This window comes from Bubalus bubalis, chromosome 10 (genome assembly GCF_019923935.1).
Source record: "Bubalus bubalis isolate 160015118507 breed Murrah chromosome 10, NDDB_SH_1, whole genome shotgun sequence".
NCBI classification, from domain to species: Eukaryota; Metazoa; Chordata; class Mammalia; order Artiodactyla; family Bovidae; genus Bubalus; species Bubalus bubalis.
This window is the reverse complement of record NC_059166.1, coordinates 1,751,680-1,775,975: the sequence shown is the minus strand read 5'-3', so window position 1 is coordinate 1,775,975 and position 24,296 is coordinate 1,751,680. Positions and strand designations below refer to the sequence as shown.

Here is a 24,296-nt window from a genome sequence, read left to right as displayed (position 1 = left end):
TGGTGTTTTGTTGAGATGTCTGCGTCTGTGCTCAGGGGGAACGTTGGCTTGAAAGTCTCTTTTCTTGTGGTGTCCCTGTCTTGTTTTTGGCATCAGGGTGATGATGGCTCATAAAATGAGTTTGAAAGTGTCCCCGCACCCTCTTCTGTGTTTTGGAATCGTTTGAGCATTTGTGTTAACTCTTCTTTAAATGTTTGGTAGAACTCACCAGTGAAGCCATCTGGTCCTGGACTTTAGTTTGTTGGGAGGCCTTTGATTACTGATTCACTCTCCTTTCCAGTGATTAATCTGTTCAGATTTTCTATTTCTTCATGCTTTAGTCTCGCAAGATTTTGTTTCTGGAGATTTATCCGTTTCTTCCGGGTTGTCCAGTTGGGGTGTTGTTGTTCGTAGTGGTGTGTTCTGATGTGTCCCTGTGTGTTGCCTGTAGTAGCTTTTCTTTCATTTCCAGTTGACTTGAGTCCTCTCTCTTTTTTTCTCGGTCAGTCTAGCTGGAGGTTTGTTTTGCTCATCTTTTAAAGGAACCATCTCTTATGATCATTTCTGTTGTCTTTTTAGTGCCTGTTTCATTTATTTACACTTGGGCTTCATTTGCTGTTCTTATTCTGGTTCCTTAAAGGGTGCGTGACGTGTGTGTGTCCTTAGCTGCAGACTCGGGGTCTCTGTCTTCAGAGCCTTGGTGGTGGGCACCCCAGGATGCCACAGTCGCTGTGGATGGTGTGTGGGTGATGGTCTGGCGCCGTGGCGATGGCTGCGTGTTCGTCACCTGTATCCCTGAACTCCGTGCCTCGCGAGCTCTGCCATCGGAGTCACGATGCGTCCTGTGTGATTGTTCACATGCCCAGCATGCAGCGCAAACAGGCCCATGCTACACTGGGAAATTAGGAAACTCGCACAATGGACGAGCTCCTTTTTTTCTTTATGCTTCTTTTCAATTTTGTGTTCCTAGTTTTAAAAACTCGGATCTTGAGAGCGTTCAGTATATGTTGGAAAAAACAGTTAATAAAGTTAGTATAGTTTTTTTATTCATTAGGTTCATATTCTGATAGTAAAGTGATTTCTTGAAGATCTTTGCACACTGGGATATTTAACAATTTGCACTATTAAGAGACTGCCTCTCATCATTTGAGAGCTATTAATTCTGTGGCTTTCTTGTTTTATCTCAACAGAATTGTTCAGGAGACAACTTTTGATTTAGGAGGAGATGTTCACAGTGGAATGGCCTTACCAGCGAGCAAGGTGGGTGTTTGTCCGTCACCGATAGGACCGTGTTAACGTGGCAGGGCGGCAGTGGCTGACACCCGCAGGGAAGCGTGGTGCAGGCTGTGCGGGGCCTGTGTGCGGGCATCCTGTCTCTTGTGGTCCGTGGGAATAACCACAGAGGCCAGGAGCTTGTGCTTTCTCTCCAAGCGGTGTGTCCCAGGCTTGTCCTCTAGGACCAGACTCCTCGCTCAGATCAGGTCACCGCAGAGGTCACGGCTGCTGCGCTTGTGACCTCAGCGTGGTCGCAGCTCCCGGCCTCTCCGCGGGTACCACGCTTGCCCGGGACCCTCCTCTCCTGCACTGTGCTTGCTCTGGGTTGCGGCCCGCCACCAAGGAGAGGCCCCCCGCCCCCGACCTGGGCCTGAGACGGCAGCTGTTTCTTTCTCTGTAGTTGCTGTCTTGCCGCCGGTTCCTGGGGTGGGTTGGTTGGTGGCTGGGACACGGGGTAGCTGGGTCTCTCCACTTCCCTGTCACTGTTCTGTAACATAAAAATCGTACTACACGCTGTTCACAACATGCAGGAAAGTGTCTTTTCAGAGCAGGCTGTGCAGCCTCGTCTGGGGCAATACGAGGAGTGCGCGGTGCGCTTCGCGTGGTGTAGGTCACTCCCCGCTTGGCGGGCTCCGCGCCTGCGCTCAGTATCCACAGGGAGGGGCACTGAGAAGTCTGGCAGAGAGTTTTGCTGCAGTGAACTTTGCACCTGACTGTATTGGTCTGTCCTGATGGTTCTCTGAGCGTCGGTCGCCATCCCCACCGGCCACAGGCTGCTGGCAGTGGGCACTGCTTGGAGGGGCTTCTGTGCCCCACGTGGGTTGCTGTTTGGGTGTTCTTTACTTGTGTCGATTAAGGGCAGGAAGTGAGCCAGTTTCTGTGCTTAGTTCTTCATCGGGTTTTGCGCTATCATAGTGAGCTTGCACATCCTTTCTTAAAACTCACAAGTAAACAGAGACCTGCCTCTTCACACCGCGCGTGTGCTTTCTCTGCTGCGTTCTGACCCGAGAAGCACGTGGGGTCCAGATGCCGTGGGGGCCCTCTCTGCCCACGCCCGAGCAGCTGGTTCAGAGCCGCGCGCTTGCTCTCTGCCCAGGACGTGGGTCTGAGTGCTCGGGTGCGCGGCTGTGGCCCCTCTCCCAGGCCCCCACCCGCATCCCCTGCGACACCAGGTGTCACACACACGGCTGGCTGCGTGCTCTGTTTAAGCGCCTGTGTCTCCCCGGCTCAGAGCACCGCCAGGCTGGACAGCGACAGGACGCCGTCCACCTCCAGCACCGCCGAGCGGGGGATGGTGAAGCCGATGGTCCGCGTGGAGCAGCAGCTGGACTACCGCCGGCAGGACAGCAGGTGGGGCAGGGCCCCGTGCCCGGGGCTGGGGGGCACAGAGGGTCTGGGGCAGGGATCCGCTCTCGAGGTCCAGCTGAGCCCTCCAGGATGTGGGCAGAACCTCACGGGTATTTACTTTTCATGTCACCGAATTAAAAAAGAAAATGCTTTATTAACAATTGTATCCCTCACTTTATACCTCGACCATGTCTAGGTGAAATAGTCTGAATTAAAATGTTGCTATGTTGAATACGCTAGCTACTCTATAAAAACAGGAGAAAGGGAATTTTTAGAGGATTTTAATCATTTGGTAATTTTTATATTTAGATGAGCCTAGTCACTTTACCCATATCTAGAAGAAATGGCATTGAAGCTGCGTGCTCAGGAGTCACAGAGTGCCCACCTGCCCTTTCCCTGCTCCATTGGCTCTGACACACGGGACGCCGTTTCTTCTTCGGGTTTTGTTCTTGCTTGGATCCTTTGAACAGAGAGCTTGGAGCTTTTCTTACTTCCTTTTCTTAGGATTTTTCAGTGTGCTTGACCTTAATAAGTCGGGGTTCTGTTTCCCTGTGGCTGGTAGCATGCTTCAGTGTGGGAGGGCAGATGGTTCGGTTCGGTGCTGAGGTGGAAGCAGGGGGCACCGTGTGACTCTCACCATCACCATAAGCAGTGGACCTCAGATTGTTGACGGAGCCCTTCGGACCATCACGGTGCAGCTCCAGTAACCAGGGCGTTAGCCAGGGCTGCTCAGGGACCAGTTGAGCGACAGGTTGCAGGTGCAGTTCTGACGTCGTGCAGCAGAGGGCACTGTGCCTCCTAAGATTTTAATAACATTCATCCCAATAAGTAATAGAGAAGGCAATGGCACCCCACTCCAGTACTCTTGCCTGGAAAATCCCATGGACGGAGGAGCCTGGTGAGCTGCAGTCCATGGGGTCGCTAAGAGTTGGACACGACTGAGCGACTTCACTTTCACTTTTCACTTTCATGCATTGGAAAAGGAAATGGCAACCCACTCCAGTGTTCTTGCCTGGAGAATCCCAGGGACCGGGGAGCCTGGTGGGCTGCCTTCTATGGGGTTGCACAGAGTTGGACACGACTGAAGCGACTTAGCAGCAGCAGCAGCCAGTAATTAAATCTGTAGACTCATATGGGAACTTCATGTTTTTACCTCGTTTTTATTGTCTGCTTTTGGTTGTTATTCAGTATTTTTTTTGTGAATTTTTTATAATTACAGTATGAATTATATTGCAGTTTTTTTTTTTTAGCTGTAATAATGAGTAGTCTGCTTTCTGTGTCCATGCTTGTTTTTGGTAGTGTATTCTAGAGTAAGATGTTCAGGATGGTGAGTTAGTACTATGTGGAGTACCTCCGTCTGCTTATAAGGTGATCGAGATGTATGTATAGTGGTTCTTAGCCCACAGATATTTGAAGAAGCAAATAACTTGAGATGGGGCAGGGGAAGATTGATGGCATAATGTCTTCAGGATGTGAAAAATTAATAAGTATACACAGTTAATAAGTAAATGTAGTATGATAATGCATCAAAATAACCATGTGATGATTAATTGTATGTCAGAAATTATTTTATCTATGAGCATATATCTTAATTAAATTTTTTGCGAGGTCATTTGTTTTGCCAAGACTTTAATTAAACTTTTATTTGAAATGTTACTTTGTTGCTATGAAGACAGTGATGGAAACATGGTTCTTCCCATTTTCAGTCTCTTGTTTCTCACATCTGCAGTTTTCTTCACTGGTTTAGTCATAAAATCTGAGAGGCTTAAGCAGTGAATGATTAAATACTAATTTTAGTTAAGGAAGAAATCTTTTTGAATGATTGGATTAACTTTTAAAGTATCATTGACACATTTTTTAAATTTTTCAATGAGAATTTAAGTTCCTAATTTTTATTAGATTTTTTGAAGTGATAAAGCATTAAAAAAACAATTGGTAAACTGTACCCAGGTTCATGTTGTGGGTATTAAATTGAAAAATAAGCGCTTTGTCTACAGTTCTAGATGTTTACAAATATGGCAGTGTAAGAAAGACATAGTAAAAGTAATTGAGCCTTTGAATTATATTCTAAGAGCATTTTTATACCTAAAGTGTGGAGTTAAATCCAAATTAATAAATTATAGACTGGGTAATAAATTCGGAAGCACGTAATTTGGTGAAAGGTTTTTGTTTTTACTTTTGACATCTATAGCAGCTTGAATGGATTCCTGTTGCATCTTCCCCTTACTCGCCTTTGGTGCATGGAGAAGGCGAGCGTGGCAGGACGAGACTGTTGCTGGAGCTGCTGCGGTTCTCCGAGCCGGCCTGTAGCCCTGTGGTCAGCTGTCTCGGTCACCCTGAGGTGCCGTCGCTGTGCGCCTGGACAGATGCTGACACGGCGCAGCCGCGGGCCCGGCTGGCAGGGACCAGGAGAGGCAGGCGGTGTCCGGCTGTTAGGGCATTTTTCCCTCTCGTGTGTGAGAGCTCAGTTTCAAGCTCAGGGAGGTTTAGACTTTCTCTGTCTCCCAGTGGTGTCTTTCACTGTTACTCAAGCCGTTGTGGTAGTGGGCGCCCGGCAGCCCCGTCTCTATAGCGCAGGGCGTCTTCATCAAGAACTGACTCGTGGTCGGGTGTGTTCTCCTGACAGAAGCAGATACTCAGGATCTGACCCGTGAGCAGCTGGGCTGGGATGACCCCCAGTTCCCTCACCCGCATATTGGAAGAGTCTCCACGTGAAAATGAGCCAAGACTTTGTATGCAGTATTGACTTTTAAAAAATAGTTGCAGAATCTGCACTGTTTGTTGGGGTGCTGTTAGCTAATGTGACCTGGTTTTAAGAGATGGCCACTTTGCTTTTTCAGAACTCAGGATGCTCCCGGGCCTGACCTGATTCTGCCTGCAAGCATCGAATTCAGGGAAAGTTGTGAGTAATTTCAGATTCTACTGGTAGTGAATTATTTCTTATTCCATTTTTCTTCATCTGAGTTTTCATGTTTTTTTTCTTTTCTGAAATCTTTTCACAGCTGAAGACTCATTTTTATCCGCCATTATAAACTACACTAATAGCTCCACGGTGCATTTTAAGCTGTCGCCCACTTACGTGCTGTACATGGCGTGTCGGCGCGCACTGTCCCGCCAGCACAGACCCGACGCCAGCCCCGCGGAGCGCACGCACACAGTCACGGCCCTCGTCAACAAGATGGTGAGCATGATGGAAGCGGTGATCCAGGTAAGCGCTGACGTGCAGGGCCGCACCAGCCCATGACTGTGGCGATAACTTTTAAATCAACTAAGTCAGTTTTTTTTTAATGTTTCAGATTTGCTTACATGCTTGACTTTATCTGAGTAATTTTTTTTCTAAAGCAAAGGTTACATAAGCAGGATCCAAAATTGTATAGCTTTCAAAGTTGAAATGTAAACCTTTCTTTTGTTTTCTTTCCTACAAAGTTTAAGGGAAGGGAAGGTTTGTGTGTGGTCACATAATGATCGTGAAAAAGGCCCTTAAAATCACACTAGGTGTGAGAGGGCATTGAGAATTAAAAAATAATTCACGTATCGTAAAATGAACTGTTATAGATAGAGTGAGTAGCCGGGTTGCATTCAGGGCCCTCAGTACTGTGTGGGTGCCTGTGCTTGGCTCCACGGGGTCCCCGTCCCTCCCGATGGACCCCTCGCCCACAAGGGGTCCCTGTCCCTCCTGACAAGACCCCTCGCCCACCAAGCAGTTCTCTGCATCACCTGCCCCACGGGTCCCTGACGACCACCTGCAGAATCTTTTAGGTGCTGTAAAAAAGGACTCGCTGTTTGATGATGGCCCCACCAGGCTGCTGGTAGTCAGCCTCTGGGTTCCCCATCATGGGCGTAGGTATCGTGGATGTGATGACATTTCTCACTCACGATGAAAATCAGGCTCAACTTCTTTCATAAACCAGTTTTCAAATGTCAGGAAATTAGCATATTCTCTCAGTAGAATGGTTCGTTTCCTTTATTACTGTTTGCCTGTAGTTGATAAAATTGGCATAACAGTTTTTCACACTTAGAGGTAACTTGAAGATTTAATCTTTAAAGTCCTTAAAAGTAAATTTACAGACTTCTAAAAAAGTTTTCCTAAACCGCTTGTCAGCGTTATTCAGCTGTGGCACTTGAGGCACATGATCTTAAGCGACACATTCAGACGATTCGGTTGCTTTTTTCCTGTCAGGATAGTTGGAGGCAAGCTAATCTTTTCATCCCCTCAGAACTGTCAGAGAAGGCTTTTTTAACATTTTCAAAAAAAGGTTTCTCCTGTTTGAGTGGTTAGCCTGTGACTCTGAGGAGTTTAAGAGTCTTCCCCCGAGGGAGGAAGTAGATGAAAAGGAAGCTCCTTCTGTTTGAGCACTATCGAGTCACTCCTGTTATTTTATACACAAACGTGGATTCCCTTTTCGGCTGTTGTTCAGAGCTGCCGTCTGTCTCCCTCGTGCTTGGATTTCAGATTATGAAACTCCCATCAGCAGACACTTCTGATGGGCTTTTCTTACTGGAACTGGCAGTGAAATCACATTATTAAGGCTTTCATACTTAAGATTTAGGTTCAGTGTGTGATTGAAAGAATCTTGAATTTTAGGGAGGAATTTTAGAATAATTAAAAATCTTTAATTCATAAGAAACCTACTTGCAAAAAGCAATTTGCTCCTTTGTAGTATAGAAATAATACAAGTTTTTGATACATTTTAGAGTTTTCAACTCTTACTGATTTTGTTGGTCTTTCCTGTGTCTCCATCCCTATCAGCTGGTCCAGGGGAATAGACTCTGAAATTGTGTACCTTTAGGTCGTCTCACACACACAGTGTTGCTCAGAGATGTTAGGAAGCCCATTCTTTGTACATCTTTCAAAGAAATCAGTGTATTCATTTGTTCATGGCAACATCTTCTATACAAACAAAGTCTAGGAACTCCCTTCGTTTTTGTGCCCGCATTAAGAGGAGGAAGTCCCCCCTTTATGCCCTGTACTTCCCGAGCTCCTCGCAGCCACAAGGAGTGTGTAACGTGGACTAGCGTAACTGAATGTCGTGCCCTCGTGTCGTGCCTTCATGTTAGCGTTTTGATTTTTTTTTAACGATCATGACTGTTTACAAGTTTCTTTCTCTCGTTCTGCTTGGTTTCCCCTCGTCTGTTTTTCTCCAGGAAGTAGACCAGGTTGATCAGGTAGGACATACTGCTGGGAGCCGATCCTAGCTGTGTTGGCTTAGCTGAGTTTCTCATGCTGCTTCCATGTCAAAGTACAAAACAACTGGACTGAGGCTCATAACACTCATTCAGCAGCTGGAACATGCAGTACTAAAATCCTTTTTTGACTGTGCAACCTTTATCAGCATTTCATAACTTTTGCTTAATGCACTTCCGTGTGGATATGAAATGACAAAAGTTCTGTTTCTCCTCTTTGTTGTTTATCCTTGGTTCCTATTCTTTGGTTCTCATCTGAGGTTGCCTGGCCTGCTCATGTGGTCGGGAGATGACGCGATAGATCAGTACTTGATACCAAGTTGCTTGGTGTCCGTGCCAGTGACTTCGAGTATCAGGGTGGCGGTGGGTAACCATGGACACATGTGTGTGCGTCGCAGATTACCAGATACAGTGCAGTCTGCAACTCGGCGCTGTAGCACCGTGCCATAGGCTGGTGCTCACTAGGGCCACGCGCTGCGCCTGAGTCCTGGGAACTTGCACTGGTGCCATAGGCTGGTGCTCACTAGAGCCACGCTGGTGCCATACGCTGGTGCTCACTAGACCCACGCTGGTGCCATACGCTGGTGCTCACTAGAGCCACGCGCTGTGCCTGAGTCCTGAGCAGTTGCAGTGGGCCTTACTGCCGTTGCTGCATCTGCACCCAAATTCCTCTGCAAGTATCTGGTATCTGTGCTCAGTACCCTGGCGAGAATGGGGAGGTACTGGTCTATCTTCGGCAGCTTTTCAGGAGCATTCCTTTCGTGTGTGCTGTTTGTCTGTCCTGTGGCTGCTTACAGAGCTGCCTTCTGTCTGCAGAAACAGAAGAACATTGCAGGGGCCCTTGCCTTCTGGATGGCCAACGCGTCCGAGCTGCTCAACTTCATCAAGCAGGACCGAGACCTCAGTCGGATCACATTGGATGCACAGGACGTCCTGGCACACTTGGTACAGATGGCCTTTAAGTAAGAACCCACGTTCTGTAAAGACTTCAGTCATGCTTTCTCTTTAAATCTTCAGAACTCATTTGAAAGATTTTTTATTCCCCCTCACTGAAGATAGATATCAAGAAGTGCCAGTGTTGTTCAGTTGCTAAGTCATGTCTGACGCTTTGCCACCCCATAGACTGCAGCACACCAGGACTCCCTGCCCTTCACTGTCTGCTGGAGCTTGCTCAAACGCCTCATGTCCATTGAGTTGGTGATGCCGTCCAACCATCTGGTCCTTTGCCGCCCCTTCTCCTCCTGCCCTCAGTCTTTCCCAGCATCAGGGCCTTTTCCAGTGAATTGGCTCTTCGCATCAGGTGGCCATTTGAGTTTTCAGCTTCAGCATCAGTTCTTCCACTGAATGCTGCTGCTGCTAAGTCGCTTCAGTCCTGTCTGACTCTGCAACCCCATAGATGGCAGCCCACCAGGCTCCCCCATCCCTGGAATTCTCCAGGCAAGAACACTGGAGTGGGTTGCCATTTCCTTCTCCAATGCATGAAAGTGAAAAGTGAAAGTGAAGTCTCTCAGTCGTGTCCTACTCTTCGCGACCCCATGGACTGCAGCCTACCAGGCTCCTCTGTCCATGGCATTTTCCAGGCAAGAGTAGAGTGGGGTGCCATTGCCTTCTCCGCTTCCACTGAATATTCAGGACTAATTTCCTTTAAGATTGACTGGTTGGATCTCCTTGCCGTCCAAGGGATGCTCAAGGGTCTTGTCCAACACCACAGTTCAAAAGCATCAATTCTTCAGTGCTCAGCCTTCTTTATGGTCCAGTTCTCACATCTATACATGACAACTGGTAAACCTTAGCTTTGCCTGTACGGACGTTTGTCAGCAAAGTAATGTCTCTGCTTTTTAATATGCTGTCTAGGTTTGTCATAGGTTGCTTCCAAGGGGAAGTGTCTTTTAAAATTTCATGGCTACAGTAACCTTTCACAGTGACTTTGAAGCCCAAGACTGGATACCATGATCTTACTTGTTTTTTGCCCTTTTTTTTTTTCATTTTATTTTTAATTGAAGGATAATTGCTTTATAAATAATGATTTGATTTCTGCCATACATCAGCATGAGTTAGCCATAGGTGTACATATGTCCCCTCTCTCTTGAGATATCTTAGGTTTTGAATGTTGATTTTCAAGCCAGCTTTTTCACTTTGCTCTTTCACTCTTATCAAGAGGCTCTTTAGTTCCTCTTCACTTTCTGCCATAAGGGTTGTGTCATCTGCGTATCTGAGGTTATTGATATTCCTCCTGGCAGTCTTGATTCCAACTTGTGCTTCATCCAGTCCAGCATTTCACGTGATACACTCTGCATAGAAGTTAAATAAGCAGGGTGACAGTATACAGCCTTGATGTACTCCTTTCCCAATTTGGAACCAGTCTGTTTTTCCATGTCCGGTTCTAACTGTTGCTTCTTGACCCACATAGGAGTGAGGTAGTCTGGTGTTCCCATCTCTTTAATAATTTCCCACAGTTCACTGTGTTTTACACAGTCAAAGATTCTCTCATAGTCAATAAAGCAGAAGTAGATGTTTTTGTGGGATTCCCTTCTCTATGACTAAATGGATGTTGGCAATTTGATCTTTGGTTCCTCTGCCTTTTTCTAAACTCAGCTTGTACATCTGGAAGTTCTCAGTTCAGGTACTACTGAACCCTGGCTGGAAGGATTTTGAGCATTACCTTACTAGTATGTGAGCACAACTGAAGCATAAATAGCTACACGCAGAATGTGTTGGTTTAATAAATTGAGTTCAATTAGGTATGAATCCTGAGAGGAAAACTAGTACATAGATGTCGTACGTGGAAAATATTTCTAAACAGTACAGATTGTTTTATCTGTGTGATAGTAGCAGGGCGTCATGCTGAGGTTATTAAAACTGTCAATGTTTTTCAGGTACCTGGTTCACTGTCTTCAGTCAGAGCTGAATAATTACATGCCCGCTTTTCTGGACGACCCCGAAGAGGACAGTCTGCAGAGACCAAAAATAGGTTAGGCCTTTCTCTTTCTGCTTCAGCCCCTCCTTCCAGCCTCTGCGGTCTGAGGGGCGCTCGTTTCAGCGTCCGCGGTCTGAGGTGCCGTTGATTCAGCGTCCGCAGTCTGAGGTGCCTTTGTTTCAGCGTCCGCGGTCTGAGGGGTGGTCATTTCAGTGTCCGTGGTCTGAGGAGCGGTCTGAGGGGCGCTCACCTCAGCGTCCGCGATCTAAGGGGCGCTCGCTTCAGTGTCCGCAGTCTGAGGTGTGCCGTTGCTTCAGCGTCCGTGGTCTGAGGAGCTGTCTTAGGGGCGCTCACCTCAGCGTCCGTGGTCTAAGGGGCAGATGTGATCAGAGTCCGCGGGACGTCCTGCTGGTGTGGCGAACCCCCCTGTGTTCCATACAGGAACAGCTCTCATTTTGGGGGCCCCGCTGGGGCTCTCGGTCAGTGCGGTGGACACTGGCATGTGGCTGGACGGGCAGGTGTCGAGCAGAGTGGAGCGGGCACTGACCACAAGCCCTCTCCCCTCACAGACGACGTGCTGCACACGCTCACGGGCGCCATGTCCCTGCTGCGTCGTTGCCGGGTCAATGCCGCGCTGACCATCCAGCTCTTCTCCCAGCTCTTCCACTTTATCAACATGTGGCTGTTCAACCGGCTGGTGACCGACCCCGAGTCGGGGCTTTGCTCCCACTACTGGGGCGCCATCCTCCGCCAGCAGCTTGGGCACGTGGAGGCCTGGGCCGAGAAGCAGGGCCTGGAGCTGGCGGCTGACTGCCACCTGAGCCGGATCGTGCAGGTGAGTGGGGCTGGCCTCGTGGCCGCGTGGCCCCCAGCGTCTCTGACTCCCCCGGGGCGTCTCGGCACCTCCCCGGGGTCTTCACACGCGCTTCGGGTGAGACAGTGGTGTACTCGTCTGCCTGGGCCGCTCTCACAAGGTACAGCAATCTGGTAGCTTAAACAAAAGAAGTGCATTGTCCGGAAGTCTGAGACTGAGGTCGGGGCACACGGTTCCCAGAGGGAGAGCCTGTCCACAGCTCCCGAGCCTTCCGCTGTGGCTGCTGGTCTCCAGCATCCTGCCTGCGCCTCGGTCTTCAGGAGGCCTCTCCCAGGCCACATCTCTGCCCCAGCCTCCGCCTTTCGTAGGGACCCCAGATCTACTGACTTGGGTTAACTTGATTCCTTCTCTCAACATCCTTTCTCAAGATGAGGTCACAGTCCGAAGTTTACCCCCTGAGTGTTGGGGTTTCACAGTGTGTATTTCAGAAGACACAGTACAGCCCGTAACAGGTGGCAATCAGCAGAGTAAACACCTGGAACAGTGAGGCGTGTGTCATGAAGCTGCATACCCTGAGAAACTCTGATTTTAAAATGGATGGTAGCTGGCACTTTAAAAATAGGAGGAATAAAATGGATAACCAACAAGGACCTCCTGTATGGCACAGGGAACGCTGCTCAGTATTCTGTAATAGCCTAAATGAGGAAAGAATTTGAAAGAGGACAGATTGGTGTGTGTGACCGAGTCCCTTTGCCGTGCACCTGAGACTAACACACGGCTGTCCGTCAGCTGCACTCAGCTGTGACGCAGAAAGTCAGGGCTACACGCAGGGTGACCCCGAAGCAGAAACCTCCAGTAGAAACACAGATGATGGAGAGGATTGTGCACACCCCCTCAGAAACCCATCACATCGCCAGGAAGAGGGCAGGAGCGGCAGAAGGGACGCGGGACACGCGAGAGCCTGGTCCTCGCGGCTTCACCCGCTCTGGGCTTTCCTGGTGCCTGGAGACTACACCCTGGTGCTGTGCAGTTACGGAAAGGAGTACCTGGAACCTGCTTTGTTATTTTTAGTGTGTAATTTTGTATTTTTTTCTCAATCTCTTAAAGAGATACAGTGTAGAGATTTCTGCCCTTTTACTTTGATTGAATCAGCTAGTTATTAGAAAGGTCATTACGATGTTATTTTATTCAGACCTTGGTAATCTGGTTATATAAGTGTTTAAAGTTTCTAAGGCTTTTTAAGTGCTTTTTGTACATAAATTATTGGTTCTTACTATACATACAATTTTAATAAAGAAGATCCCCTGGAGAAGGAAATGGCAACCCCCTCCAGTATTCTTGCCTGGGGAATTCCATGGACAGAGGAGCCTGGCGGGCTACAGTCCATTGAGTCATAGTCAGATACGACTGAATCTATGGAGCGCACACACAAGGTTATCTAACACCTTTAACTAGATGGTGCTTTGAGTCCAACTTGACGCATATAAGTAATGTGAATGGAAATGTGTTTTCTTAAAAACACCCTGCATTTGAAAGTCAAATTAGCAACTTACTTCAGTTTCACAAATATTACATAAAGGGGAATATTTATGAAATACTTTTAAATCATGGTTTTCCTGTTGCTTGTTCATAGGCAACCACTTTGCTTACGATGGATAAGTACGCACCTGATGACATTCCAAATATAAACAGCACCTGCTTCAAGTTAAATTCACTGCAGCTCCAAGCCTTACTGCAGAATTACCACTGTGCACCCGATGAGCCTTTTGTCCCTGCGGTAAGTGGGGCGCCAGTCACCACGCAGCGCGTCTGTGCAGGGAAAAGGAGAAAAGAATGAGAAAGTTTACGTAGTCGTCTTACAAGGTCACTTTTGCTGTTGACATCTGTAGGAGTTAGGGCTCCATGCGAGACATAGAGACCACGTAAGCGTTTTAAGTAGATGGGGATTTAATGCAGGGAACGAGGTTCTTGGAAAGCCAGGGCAGGGAGTGAGGAAGTTGCCCTCACCCTGAGTTCGGGGCTCAGCACTGTGACCCGAGACCCCAGGGCCCCTCACATTGGCAGCAAGCAGCAGGGCAGGGCCCCCCTGAGGGCTGCCTCCCAGAGCTGTGCTGAGGCGCCTGCCTGGGGAAGTCAGATCCTCACGCAGAGCAGAGTCTGCTATCCAGAGATCTCTCCAGAGGAGCAGAGAGCACAGAGAACAGTGCGTGATGCAGCCGGCTCTTCATGAAACACTGCCCGAGCACAGCCCCATGGTAACAGCAGCTGGGCACAGGTGTCCTGAGAGTCCAGTGTGCAGGGGACCTGATCCCACGGGATGGCTTCACCTCCAGTGCTGAGTGTATGCCAACAGAAGGCGGGGGCCAAAACCTGGAACCCACTAACTGTCCCCAGACAGACTGGGTTACAATCCTGAAAGGGGTCCTGACGTGGCTGCATGTTGGGAGGGGGCTGTGACCCCACAGCCCCGTGGGAGGGTAGAGCCGCGGTCCACACTCCGGGCTCAGGGACAAGGGAGGACCCAGGGAGAAGCCTGGGGGCCATGACTTTGAGACAGAGGACAGGGCAGGGAGGGCAGCTTCTATGGGGTGTGATTCTGTCCCCTACCTGGGGTGAAGAGGGGGTATTCACTCTGTGAACTGTCCTGTGTGTACATTATCTAGTAACTGGAAGTTCTTAAGCAGAAATCACCTGTAAACCCATCATAAGGCAACAACCTCTACATAACCTGGGAATATGTATTTTTGTAATATTTAACATTGTGTAAACTTTTTCCTGTCATTAAGTAAAAAAATAAGGTTATTAGCAACTTGACGTTTAAAAAATGTGCAAGGAAAAAATTATTTTTGAAAAGGAAAAAGATGTATTTTCTTGTGATCAAACAGTTTCTATTTAGAACTACAGATGTTTATTCACAAAGTAGTAGTATCTTTAGCACAAACAGAGTGTGTGCCGTGCTAGTGCTCGGTTGCTCCCCAGGGCGGACTGAGCTGTGGATGAACTGGCTTTCCCTCTGTGAGGCACCCTGCGTGTGTGTGGCCACACCCCACGTGACCAAGCGCGTCTGGTCATCACTAGTCAGCCGCACCGCGTGCCAAGCGTCTCCCAAGCCCACGTCTGTTTTCTGAGCAGGACCTGATCGCAAACGTGGTGGCCGTGGCTGAGAACACGGCGGACGAGCTGGCACGCAGCGACGGGCGGGAGGTGCGGCTGGAGGAGGACCCTGACCTGCAGCTGCCCTTCCTCCTGCCCGAGGATGGCTATTCCTGCGACGTCGTCAGGAACATCCCCAGCGGCCTGCAGGAGTTCCTGGACCCTCTCTGCCAGAGAGGTGGGTCGCCTTCCCAGCCCGGGCGTCCGCGCCCCCTGCATACCAGCGGGCCTGGTGCTCGTTGTGTGTTGACGTGTGTCAGGCCACCCCATGTGCGCACACCCGGTGCGCTTCTGGGAAGGTCGGAGCCCGGGGAATGGAAGGATGCGGTCGGTGGTGATGTGGGGTCAGAGCCAGGCGTGGCGCGGCCGCCCGGGGCGCCTCTGCTCGCCCGGCGTCACGATCAGGTCAGAGCAGGTGTGCGCGGCCACCTGGGGCGCCTCTGCTCGCCGGCCCTGGCGCTGTCCTCTCTCTGGTTCCGGGTGCGCCTGGGGCTCCATCCGTCCTGTGTGTCAGTGCCACCCGAGCAGAGCGTTCAGCAGCAGGGCCAGACGAGCCCTGAGCCCCCCGTCACTCTGACCTTCCACCCGGGCGGTGGGCACAGCCACGCCGCGTGCCCCCCCACGGTTGTCTTGAGGCCCGAGTGGAGCCCCAGTGGTGCTGCCGTGCAGGGTGGGCACGCGCACGTGGTGATGGTGGGCGCGCTTGACACAGCTCAGCTCGTTTCCCTGGCTCTGTCTGCCTTCGTGTCGTGCATGTGGAGGAGGACACACTTCAGAGGTATTGCGGCTTTAGTTCAGACCACGGCGGTGAGTGTTGCAGAAAATCAAATCACGTCAAGTTTTTGGTTTCCCAGTGCATGTGGAATTAAAGTTTACACCAAGATGCAGTCTGTTGAGTGTGCAAAAGCAGTGTGTCTGAAAAACAATAGACAAATTACTTTATTGCTGGGCTTCCCTGGTGGTCCAGTGATTTAGAATATGGCTTGCAATGCAAGGGATGATCCCTGGTTCGATCCCTGGTCTGGGAATACGCCACATGCGATGCAGCAAGCAAGCAGCAGGTTGCCACTACTTTAAGCCTCAAGTCTGGAGTCTGTGCTCTGCAGCAGGAGGAGGCGCTGCAGTGGGAAGCTTGCACGCTGCAGCGGAGAGCAGCCCCTGCTTGTCGCAAGTAGAGAAAGCTGTGCAGCACCAAAGACCCAGTGCAGCCAAAAAGAAAATAAGTATTTTAAAAATACTTTATTGCTAAAAAATGTTAATCACCACCCCTGCCTTCAGCAAGTCTTAAGTCATCGGCATTTCAGAACCATGGTGATTATGATTCCTTAAAAAAGCGGGAAGAGAAACAAAGTGTAGCTGATATTTCAGCAAAACTGGATTGAGACAGTGACTTAAAAAAATGAAAGGCTAAAAGTAGATAAAGTTCATTTATGTCGTTATTATAATGGAGTGTGTTTGTGACATCTTTTTCTCATCTACCACAGACAGCCTCATAACTGTCCTGAGATGCTAGCCAGGTGATCCTTGCTGGGGTAGGGGTGCAGCGAGGACCCCCGTGGGACAGCCAGGACCCCCGGTGCCTGGGGTGCCCAGCATGCAGTGTGCTCTTCCTAATTGCCAGCTGGTGCTAATAATAAGACTGCTTGAGAGAAAAGAATTGTGTTTGTGTGTGATACAACTTTGTCACAACATCTCTGAAAGACCCTCTAAGATCTGACAAATAAGGGATGACGCAGGCTCAGTCTTGTAAACATGTCAGTAGTCCATGTTGAAAACATTAAAGATGTTCTTTAAAATGTTCTCATATTTTTGGAAAAAATGTAAATGTGACCTCTAAGGAAATGAGGACAGAGAGGAGTGAGGAGGCCCCCTTCCCCGGGATCACTGTTCCCCTGGAGTAAATCACTGATTTTGGGGGTGAGCCTGCCGGCAGGCTTCTACCAAAACTGCTTTCTGGTCCCTCTGTCCTTCCCTTCTGTCTGTCAGGGGTTCTCAGCCTGGCTGAGGAGCTCCTAGTCGAGCGGAGGAGATAGATCTGCAGGGAAGCATCTCGGTGCGATTCTGTAATTTCTCATAGACGTGAGGGAGAAAGCTGGGGTAAAGAAGAGGGGAAACCAGTTTCGCTTTTCTGCTTGGTGCTGAAATTACATTGGACCAAAACAAATAGATTTTAATCACGAATAAAGCTGATACAAATATTTGTGTACAGGTTCTGTGTTCAGATGAACAAGTGATGTGAAATGTCTGCTAATTCACTTCTCAGAGAGAGTGAGGGTTATGGACTGAGAACACCCAGCAGCGTCACTAGGGAAGCGCTGTGCGGCCGATGCCTTACATTGCCCCCTTGTTGAAGCTCGGGGCTCTGACACGGCGGCTTTTCATGCTCACAGCCTGCCTGTTTTTCTCCCCAGGGTTTTGCAGGTTAATTCCTCACCCACGCTCCCCAGGCACCTGGACGATATATTTTGAAGGCGCAGATTACGAGAGTCACCTTTTGCGGGAGAACACAGAACTGGCAAGTATCGTGAGGTGGCAGGTGGACCAGAAAAGGAAACTTGATTCCTTTCGATTTGAAAATACTTGGCTGTGTCTGTGAAGTTTCATCTATAAACAAATGTTGCTTTTAAGAATATGCTTGTTTGGGTACTTCCCTGGTCACCCAGTAGCTGAGACTCTGAGCTCCCAAAGCGGGGCACAGGTTCAGTCCTGGTCAGGGAGTTCAGATCCCAGAGCCCACACAGAGAGGCCAGATGGGAACAATGATGCCTGTTGATACCCACAGTTAAACTTCACATGTATTTTTAAAATACATTACTATGGTAATCTTACGGAGAAGGCAATGGCACCCCCACTCCAGTACTCTTGCCTGGAAAATCCCATGGATGGAGCCTGGTAGGCTGCAGTTCATGGGGTCGCTGAGAGTCGGACACGACTGAGCGACTTCACTTTCACTTTTCACTTTCATGCATTGGAGAAGGAAATGGCAACACCCTCCAGTGTTCTTGCCTGGAGAATCCCAGGGATGGGGGAGCTTGGTGGGCTGCCGTCTATGGGGTCGCACAGAGTCGGACACGACTGAAGTGACTTAGCATGGTAATCTTAATGGGTTTTATTAGAAAAATTTTTCTGTGATAAAAGTATTTTCTATTTTCTAGTCAATTCTAACTTGTCTTAGTGAAAATGTTAGTTGCTCAGTCGTGTCTGACTCTCTGTGACCCCATGGACTCCAGCCAGCCAGGCTCCTGTCCACAGAACTCTCCAGGCAAGAATACTGGAGTGGGTAGCCATTCTGTTCTCCAGGACGTCTTCCCAGCCCATGGATTGAGCCCACGTCCCCTGCTCAGCAGGCTGATTCTTTACCATCTGAGCCACCAAAGACGCCCCTACCCTATCTTAGCTATGTACCAAATCATTTACTAATATTTTGTATCTTAGTGAAAGACTGACCAGTCCCATTAGTGTTTACTGGCTCATAGATTTTAGGGGAAACCCTGCCTTGCTTCCTGCAGAGAGTTTTAAACTAGAAAAGGAGCTTCACCATGTCTTAGAAAGGGATGTCAGACCAGAGTTGTCTTTTCCTACGTACACTGCACGTCAGTCCAGAGAACACAGACGAGTCAAGTCTTTCCTTTGGGAATGTCCTTGTTCCATTTCATTCACCTTAAGTGTAACTGACTCCTAAGCCACGCGAGGCTTCGGAGGAGCCCAGCAGGTGTGGCTGCCTGTCTGGCAGGTAATGGTGGAGGGGGCCAGTGTGTTCCGTGCGGGGGGCGTGGTGGCCGTTCGGCCCCCTGGGCCAAGGTTGGGGCCTCTCGGCTGTGAAGAACGACCACGAGTCTTCTGGAGCTTTAGAAGCGTCCTGTGGTGACCTCCTGAATTATCCATCGATCACTCAGAACCACACACCTGGTTCTCACCTAGTTTCTAAGAAGACAGATCATGTGAGGAGGCAATACTTAAACGTAAGGCAACGGTGGATGTGTGTTTTGTTTATTAAATCCAAAGTAGTTGTTTTTGCTCAGTAGAAAAACTGAGCGGTTTTGTTTTGCATTCGAGCATCTCCAAACTTGGCTTAGCTGGTGATTGCTGTTACACCAAGTAGATCACATTTGACTGTCGGCACAGTGACTGTGCCACGCATGCCCTTTATTAGCTGTTGTTGAGCTAATAGCAATTTCTGGTTTCCAGATTTTATAGAAAAGCAAGCACCTTAGATGGAATCACTGATTTTTTTTTTCCCATCTTTCTAGTTTATTTATGGATCCCTCAGTCGATTTTAGGTCCTGATGCTTTGTAGAAGCTTTGTTACCTGATCTTATTTATTTCCCTTAAAATATTCTCATACAGACTTTGGTTCCAAATAAACAAGCTGTGTGTATAATCACCACTTTTTGGCAGCGTGCCTTCATACTTACGTATATAATTAACTAAATTCCTAGTGTGTGGGCCTGGTGATATTCTTCTTTTGTTAACTTGTTCACGTGAGGCAGGACATACGTAGAACGTGTGACTTCCGTGGATGGCTTCCCTTTCTCATTGTGGATCTGTTGGGAACTGGCCTTATTGGACACATACTTCATCCCTTCCGGTCGACCCCCCACCACAGGCCTCACATAGGCACACTGAGCTTTGGGCCCGCTGCCTGAAGGTTGAGGCAGTGTATTTTTGCTGTTGAATTTTCACAAGATAGGTTTGTGGTGGCTCAGACGGTAAAGAGTCTGCCTGCAGTGTGGGAAACCCGGGTTCGATCCCAGGTTTGGGAAGATCCCCACAGAAGGAAATGGCAACCCACTCCAGTACTCTTGCCTGGAAAACCCCATGGACGGAGGAGCCTGGTGGGCTGCAGTCCATGGGGTCGCGAAGAGTCGGATACGACTGAGCGACTTCCCTTCCACTTTTCACTTTCATGCATTGGAGAAGGAAGTGGCAACCCACTCCAGTGTTCTTGCCTGGAGAATCCCAGGGACGGGGGAGCTGGTGGGCTGCCGTCCATGGGGTCGCACAGAGTCGGACACGACTGAAGTGACTTAGCAGCAGCAGCAGCAGAGCGACTTCACTTTTCACAAGATAGATGCAAGAGCATCTTGGTTATGTTATAACTGTCCTCCCTTGGGTAGTATAGAGTAAGTTTAAATTTCCTTAAAAAATGTCCAGTAATTTTGTTTTAAAAGATAATAAAGTAAAATTGTAATGTTGTCTTTAAGACCAAGTTTTTCTTACGTGGTAGTGATGCCAGGGTTGTTTTGTTTTGTAAATGAAGGTGTTTAAACAGCATGTAAATATTTAGCGTTTGTGGTGATTCTCTTGATGGCTCTGGAGTCAAGAAAGAATATGGTATTTACTTTACCAGGTTACCCCGTCAAGGCTTGATTTTTACTGCTTCTGTTTCCTCTTTGGTTTCAGCCCTCCGTAAACTTCTCTCTCCATTCCTAGGCGCAGCCTCTGCGTAAAGAACCTGAAATCATCACTGTGACCCTCAAAAAGCAGAACGGAATGGGCCTTAGCATTGTAGCTGCAAAGGTAGGACGGGGTTGGGGCCCGGGCTGCCGTCCTCTATCCTTTAAGCCTGAGTCAGCGGCGTGTCCAGTTTGACGTCTAGGGGCCAGGCGTGGGAATGAAGTGCTGTGCGCGTGGCGTTCTCGGGGTACCAGCTCCAGAGCCCGTGTGTGGAGGGGCCGCTGGGCCCCTGTCCCCCAGCAGGCTCGGGCTGCAGGGGGCCGCTGGGCACCCGTCCAGACGCGTGGTGTGCTGGGAGCTACAGCGAGGGAGCAGTGCCCCAGTCGTGTTAGGGGGAGCAGAGGGGGAGAGGGGGCTTCTTCCCTTTTAAAGACACTCGGTTCGCGGGTAGGAGCTTGCCCCGCAGAGAGACAAGGGTTTGAAACAGCAAGGGGACGGGTGGGAGCCGCGATCTCAGGGCAGGGCGTGTGGGAGGACTAACGTGCCAGGCCTGGAGCCGGGGGCCGGGGCGCGGCAGCAGGCGTGCTCCAGGGCACGGCGGCCCGTCCAGGCAGTCCCGGGCCCCATTCAGGGCCGCCTGGCCCAGTCCACCGGCTGGGACTTGAGCCAACCCCTTCCATACAGGTCCTGAGCGTGGTGCTCGGATGCCGGAGTGGGTGGGGCGGGCGGGAGCAGGCAGCTGGCCTGGGGGTGTTTTCCTGTTTGCTTGTGTTGGATATGAGTGTGTGGAACCCAGAGGGCAGGAGGCAGAGATACAGACTTGTGTTGGCTTACAGGTGCTGTAAAGGAAGTAACCCAAAGACTGTGCCCTGGTAACTGGGCAGCGTGCCGTTCTCAGGCATGAAGGCATATGTTAGAGTCTGTTCATCTGTGGGCTTGACTGCTTGACCGAATCTGCTTTTCTCCAGCTCAGTTGTGGTTTCTCCAGGACTTGCAGGGAAAACAGGTTGTGTGCTTACACATGTTGCGAAGCGGTGCCCTGCTGGTGCCCTGCGTGGGTCTGTGCCGATGGCCACATCCTCCACCGGGGCTCAGGCCCACCCTGCCCCCCTCCCCGGGCAGCTGTGGAGCCCTGGGCGTGGCCGCAGCTCAAGCCCCCGGAGAAGGCTGGGGGCCTTAGAGCTGGTCCCCGAGGTCACACGGTCCCGTCGGCCTGTGTTGGATTCACCCCGTAGCCCTGACTGGAGTCTGGGGGCCTTGTTTTTCCCTGTGAGCTGCCTGGGCCTTTGTGACAGTATTTGGCTCTGTCCTCTGCCTTCCCAGTCAGCCTGTGGCTTCGGGACCATGCGCCTGGAGCGCCCTGATGTCAGCCTGCCAGCGCCCCTCCCGGCTGCGGCCGCTTTATGGAATCCAGATGCCGTGGCTCATCCGCGCCGTCCACGGTGGAAGCCTGCCGGGGGGCTGGGGGGGTCAGGGTGCTGCCTCTCGTTCAGCTGAGGGCCGGCATGGCGCTTCCTGTTTAGTTTGGATTTTTAAAATAGACACTGTTTCCTCCTTTTTATTTTTCTAACTCTCTTTAAAGTTTAATAAAGTACAAAGTAAGCGAGAATCTGAGCTGCCTGGTTACATAAGAGCCTGAGGTTGCCTGGGCGCTGGTTGGAGTTGCTCAATGCTCGCGGTGGCCAGTCTTCAGAGACCAGCTGTGTGTTGGCTGTCGCCACTGCGGGGACCGGGCAGTGGTGTTCCGCCTGAGAGTCCCTGTGCCCGAGAGAGATGTGGTTCTCCGTTGTCGGGAGAGCAGAGCCTGTGGTGAGTCTCCTCGGGGCCCAGGTGGCCGCTGTCCTCCCCGCGAGCTGCTGCAGCCTGTCGGTGACGCCCCGGCTCGGGGAGCTCGTGCTCACACCCCGGGGTGCTGCTGCTCTGCAGCTCCATGCCGCGGCTCCTCAGGGCTCGGGAAATAAGAGGCTGCTCCGTACTCTATGCAAGAAAAGGACGGACTGTGGTGGTGGACGCTGTTGGAAACAGTGGTCGCGACTGTAGGACTGCTGAGCACAGACACGAGAGTGTCCACAAGGCAGGACGTGGGCTGTCCGGTGGTGGTCACTGAGCGGGTCTGTTCTGAGGGCGTGAAAGTGACAGTTGAAAGGGCACTTACTAGGAGGTTTACTGCTTTACTTAGAAATGAATGGCTAATTGAATCTTGGTTGTGGTCTGTGTATAGTATTAAGTTTTAAAATCTTTAGTTAGCTTAAAAAAGTTGCTGTGCCTTAGAAAGGAGAGGGTGAAAGCAGTGTGCACGGATGCGTCGCCTCCTCACCACTGGACCGGTGCGTGTGAGCCACGCTCAGTGCGCGAAGCTCCCGGGCCTTCACGTGCATCCTCGCCGGGAGCTGGCGGGAGCGACCACGTCAGGACCGGGAGGCGCTCGGCTCCTTCCCCGGAAGCGCAGGGGGCTGTGTGGCGTCCCCACACGGCTGTGCTGCAGATCTGGACAGTTTGTTTCTGTTCTCACAGTAAAGTGTGTGAAGAACAACGTTCTTCGCTCTCCGTTTGCAGTCATGGCTTCAGTGCACGTTTCTTGGGTTGTCTGACACGCTGACTCAGTTGCAGTACTGAAACAGTGTCACTGGGACAGGAATGCTAGTTCCCTGAAGCAGAACCTCCTTTCCCCTGGTGGTTCCCGTAGAAAAAGATGGTGTGCGGCGTCCGGGTGCAGGGCCGTGGTGGGGGGCCGCCTAGGGACGGTCCAGAGAGCCCAGCCCCACCTGGCGCCCTGAGCCCTGCCTGGGGTCCAGGCTCCCCGCACCAGCACACCTGCCTGGGCGTCTGTGTGCAGAGGCCTGCGGGGCACCATCATCACCTCCGTCTCTGAGCCCCAGACGCTCTGAGACCCTCGGGAGGCTGCACCTTCACTCTGGAGACCCCTCCTTGCACCCTCATCTGCCTGCACCCTTCAGGACCCTATGGCCCCCTGCAGCCCATCTGGGGCCCCGGCATCAGAGGCTGTGTGGTTTGCTTCCTTTATCTCATGGAGAATGGGAAGATAGATAACACGCTGTGTCCTCTGTACTGAACGTAAACAGGAAACTGCACAGCCCTGACCTTCCAGGCAAAGGGGCGCTCACCTCTCGGGGCTGTTCAGGTGGCCAGGGTGGGAAGTGTCCCCGATTGTCTCAGAAGTAAGGTCACTCCTAGCAGAGAGCGCGAGCGCGGCAGTGTTGTTGAACCTCTAGTCTGAACCTCAGGTGTTCATGAATCAGAACTCTTGTCTGACCAGAGGCAGCGGCTCCAGACCCCGAGGAGGAGGCGGCGGAGCATTGTCCTGACGGCCTGGCCTGATGAGTTTTAAACACGCCCGGCTCTTAGGTCATCCTGCCTGTTTCCACGCCTGGGAACAATAGGCTGGATTCATGCTCTTTGGCTGGCAGCTCTGTCTTCCTTCTGCTGCTGCTTTTTTTTCCATTTTGGATTGTGTTGTAATGATGTTTTTATGCTGTTAGTCACATCACACTCCCACGCTCGGTCGGAAATTGCAGCTGGAATGTTGGGAGCGTGGGCCCCTCTGACGGAGCCTCTGAGCGGGAGGTGAGCAGCGCACCTGCGCTTCAGTCTTTCCAAGGTGCCTGAGAGGGTAGAGGGGCGGCCGCCTGCAGACTCGCGGCCGTTCCCTCGGAGTGCAGGGCAGCTGCCCGAGAGGTGCGTGTGTCGTCCATGCTGGGGGGCGCGCGTGGCTCTGCCGTTGTCCGGGCGCCCCTGCCAGCCCCGCCGTCCCCGCGTACCTGCCCCGGGTAAACTCAGGTGAGGTGCCGCCCTCCCCTCCCCCTCCTCGGGCCTCCTCCTCTCCCTCCTAAGGGAAAGGAAAGCAGCTCCCAGATGCGCTTTAGGGTGAAATCCTGGGCTCACACAGGCGTGCCCCTCATGCTTCACCGTGGCTGCCTGCTCAGGTCCGAGGTCTGGCCCCGGCCGCCCCCTGTGCCCCGGCTGGTGCGTGTGGCCCCTGGGCGCTCCGTCCGAAACCACGTTACACGGCGTGGAGGCTGGACAGCAGCTGCAGGGCTGCGCTGCCGTGTTACCCTCAGTAGCGCCTCTGGGAGGGAAGACTTGATTTTGGTTTTTTAAAATGTACTTTTAGTATTTAAGTGGAATTAAATTACAAAATGGTATCCAGTGGAATTTGTCATTCCTGATACATGTGGAATATATCACCGCTTTTCAGAAGGTAGTTTTAAA

At 50.7% G+C, this 24,296-nt stretch overlaps 1 protein-coding gene across 16 annotated transcripts in view; it reads left to right on the top strand.

The window, feature by feature from the left end:
• Positions 1-24,296, top strand: part of AFDN (afadin, adherens junction formation factor) — a 114,415-nt gene that overhangs the window by 64,859 nt on the left and 25,260 nt on the right. For 10 of the 16 annotated variants that reach the window (XM_044923984.2, XM_044923991.2, XM_044923982.2 and 7 more), the window contains 12 exons: positions 1,170-1,239; positions 2,486-2,604; positions 5,442-5,503; positions 5,604-5,809; positions 7,747-7,767; positions 8,602-8,747; positions 10,662-10,756; positions 11,272-11,537; positions 13,150-13,293; positions 14,649-14,847; positions 17,081-17,184; positions 20,103-20,189. In XM_044923984.2, coding sequence (XP_044779919.2) covers positions 1,170-1,239; positions 2,486-2,604; positions 5,442-5,503; positions 5,604-5,809; positions 7,747-7,767; positions 8,602-8,747; positions 10,662-10,756; positions 11,272-11,537; positions 13,150-13,293; positions 14,649-14,847; positions 17,081-17,184; positions 20,103-20,189 — 1,519 coding nt within the window. The remainder of the gene's footprint in view (positions 1-1,169; positions 1,240-2,485; positions 2,605-5,441; positions 5,504-5,603; positions 5,810-7,746; positions 7,768-8,601; positions 8,748-10,661; positions 10,757-11,271; positions 11,538-13,149; positions 13,294-14,648; positions 14,848-17,080; positions 17,185-20,102; positions 20,190-24,296) is intronic. The other 6 variants (XM_044923995.2, XM_044923989.2, XM_044923993.2 and 3 more) reach the window with 1 other exon arrangement.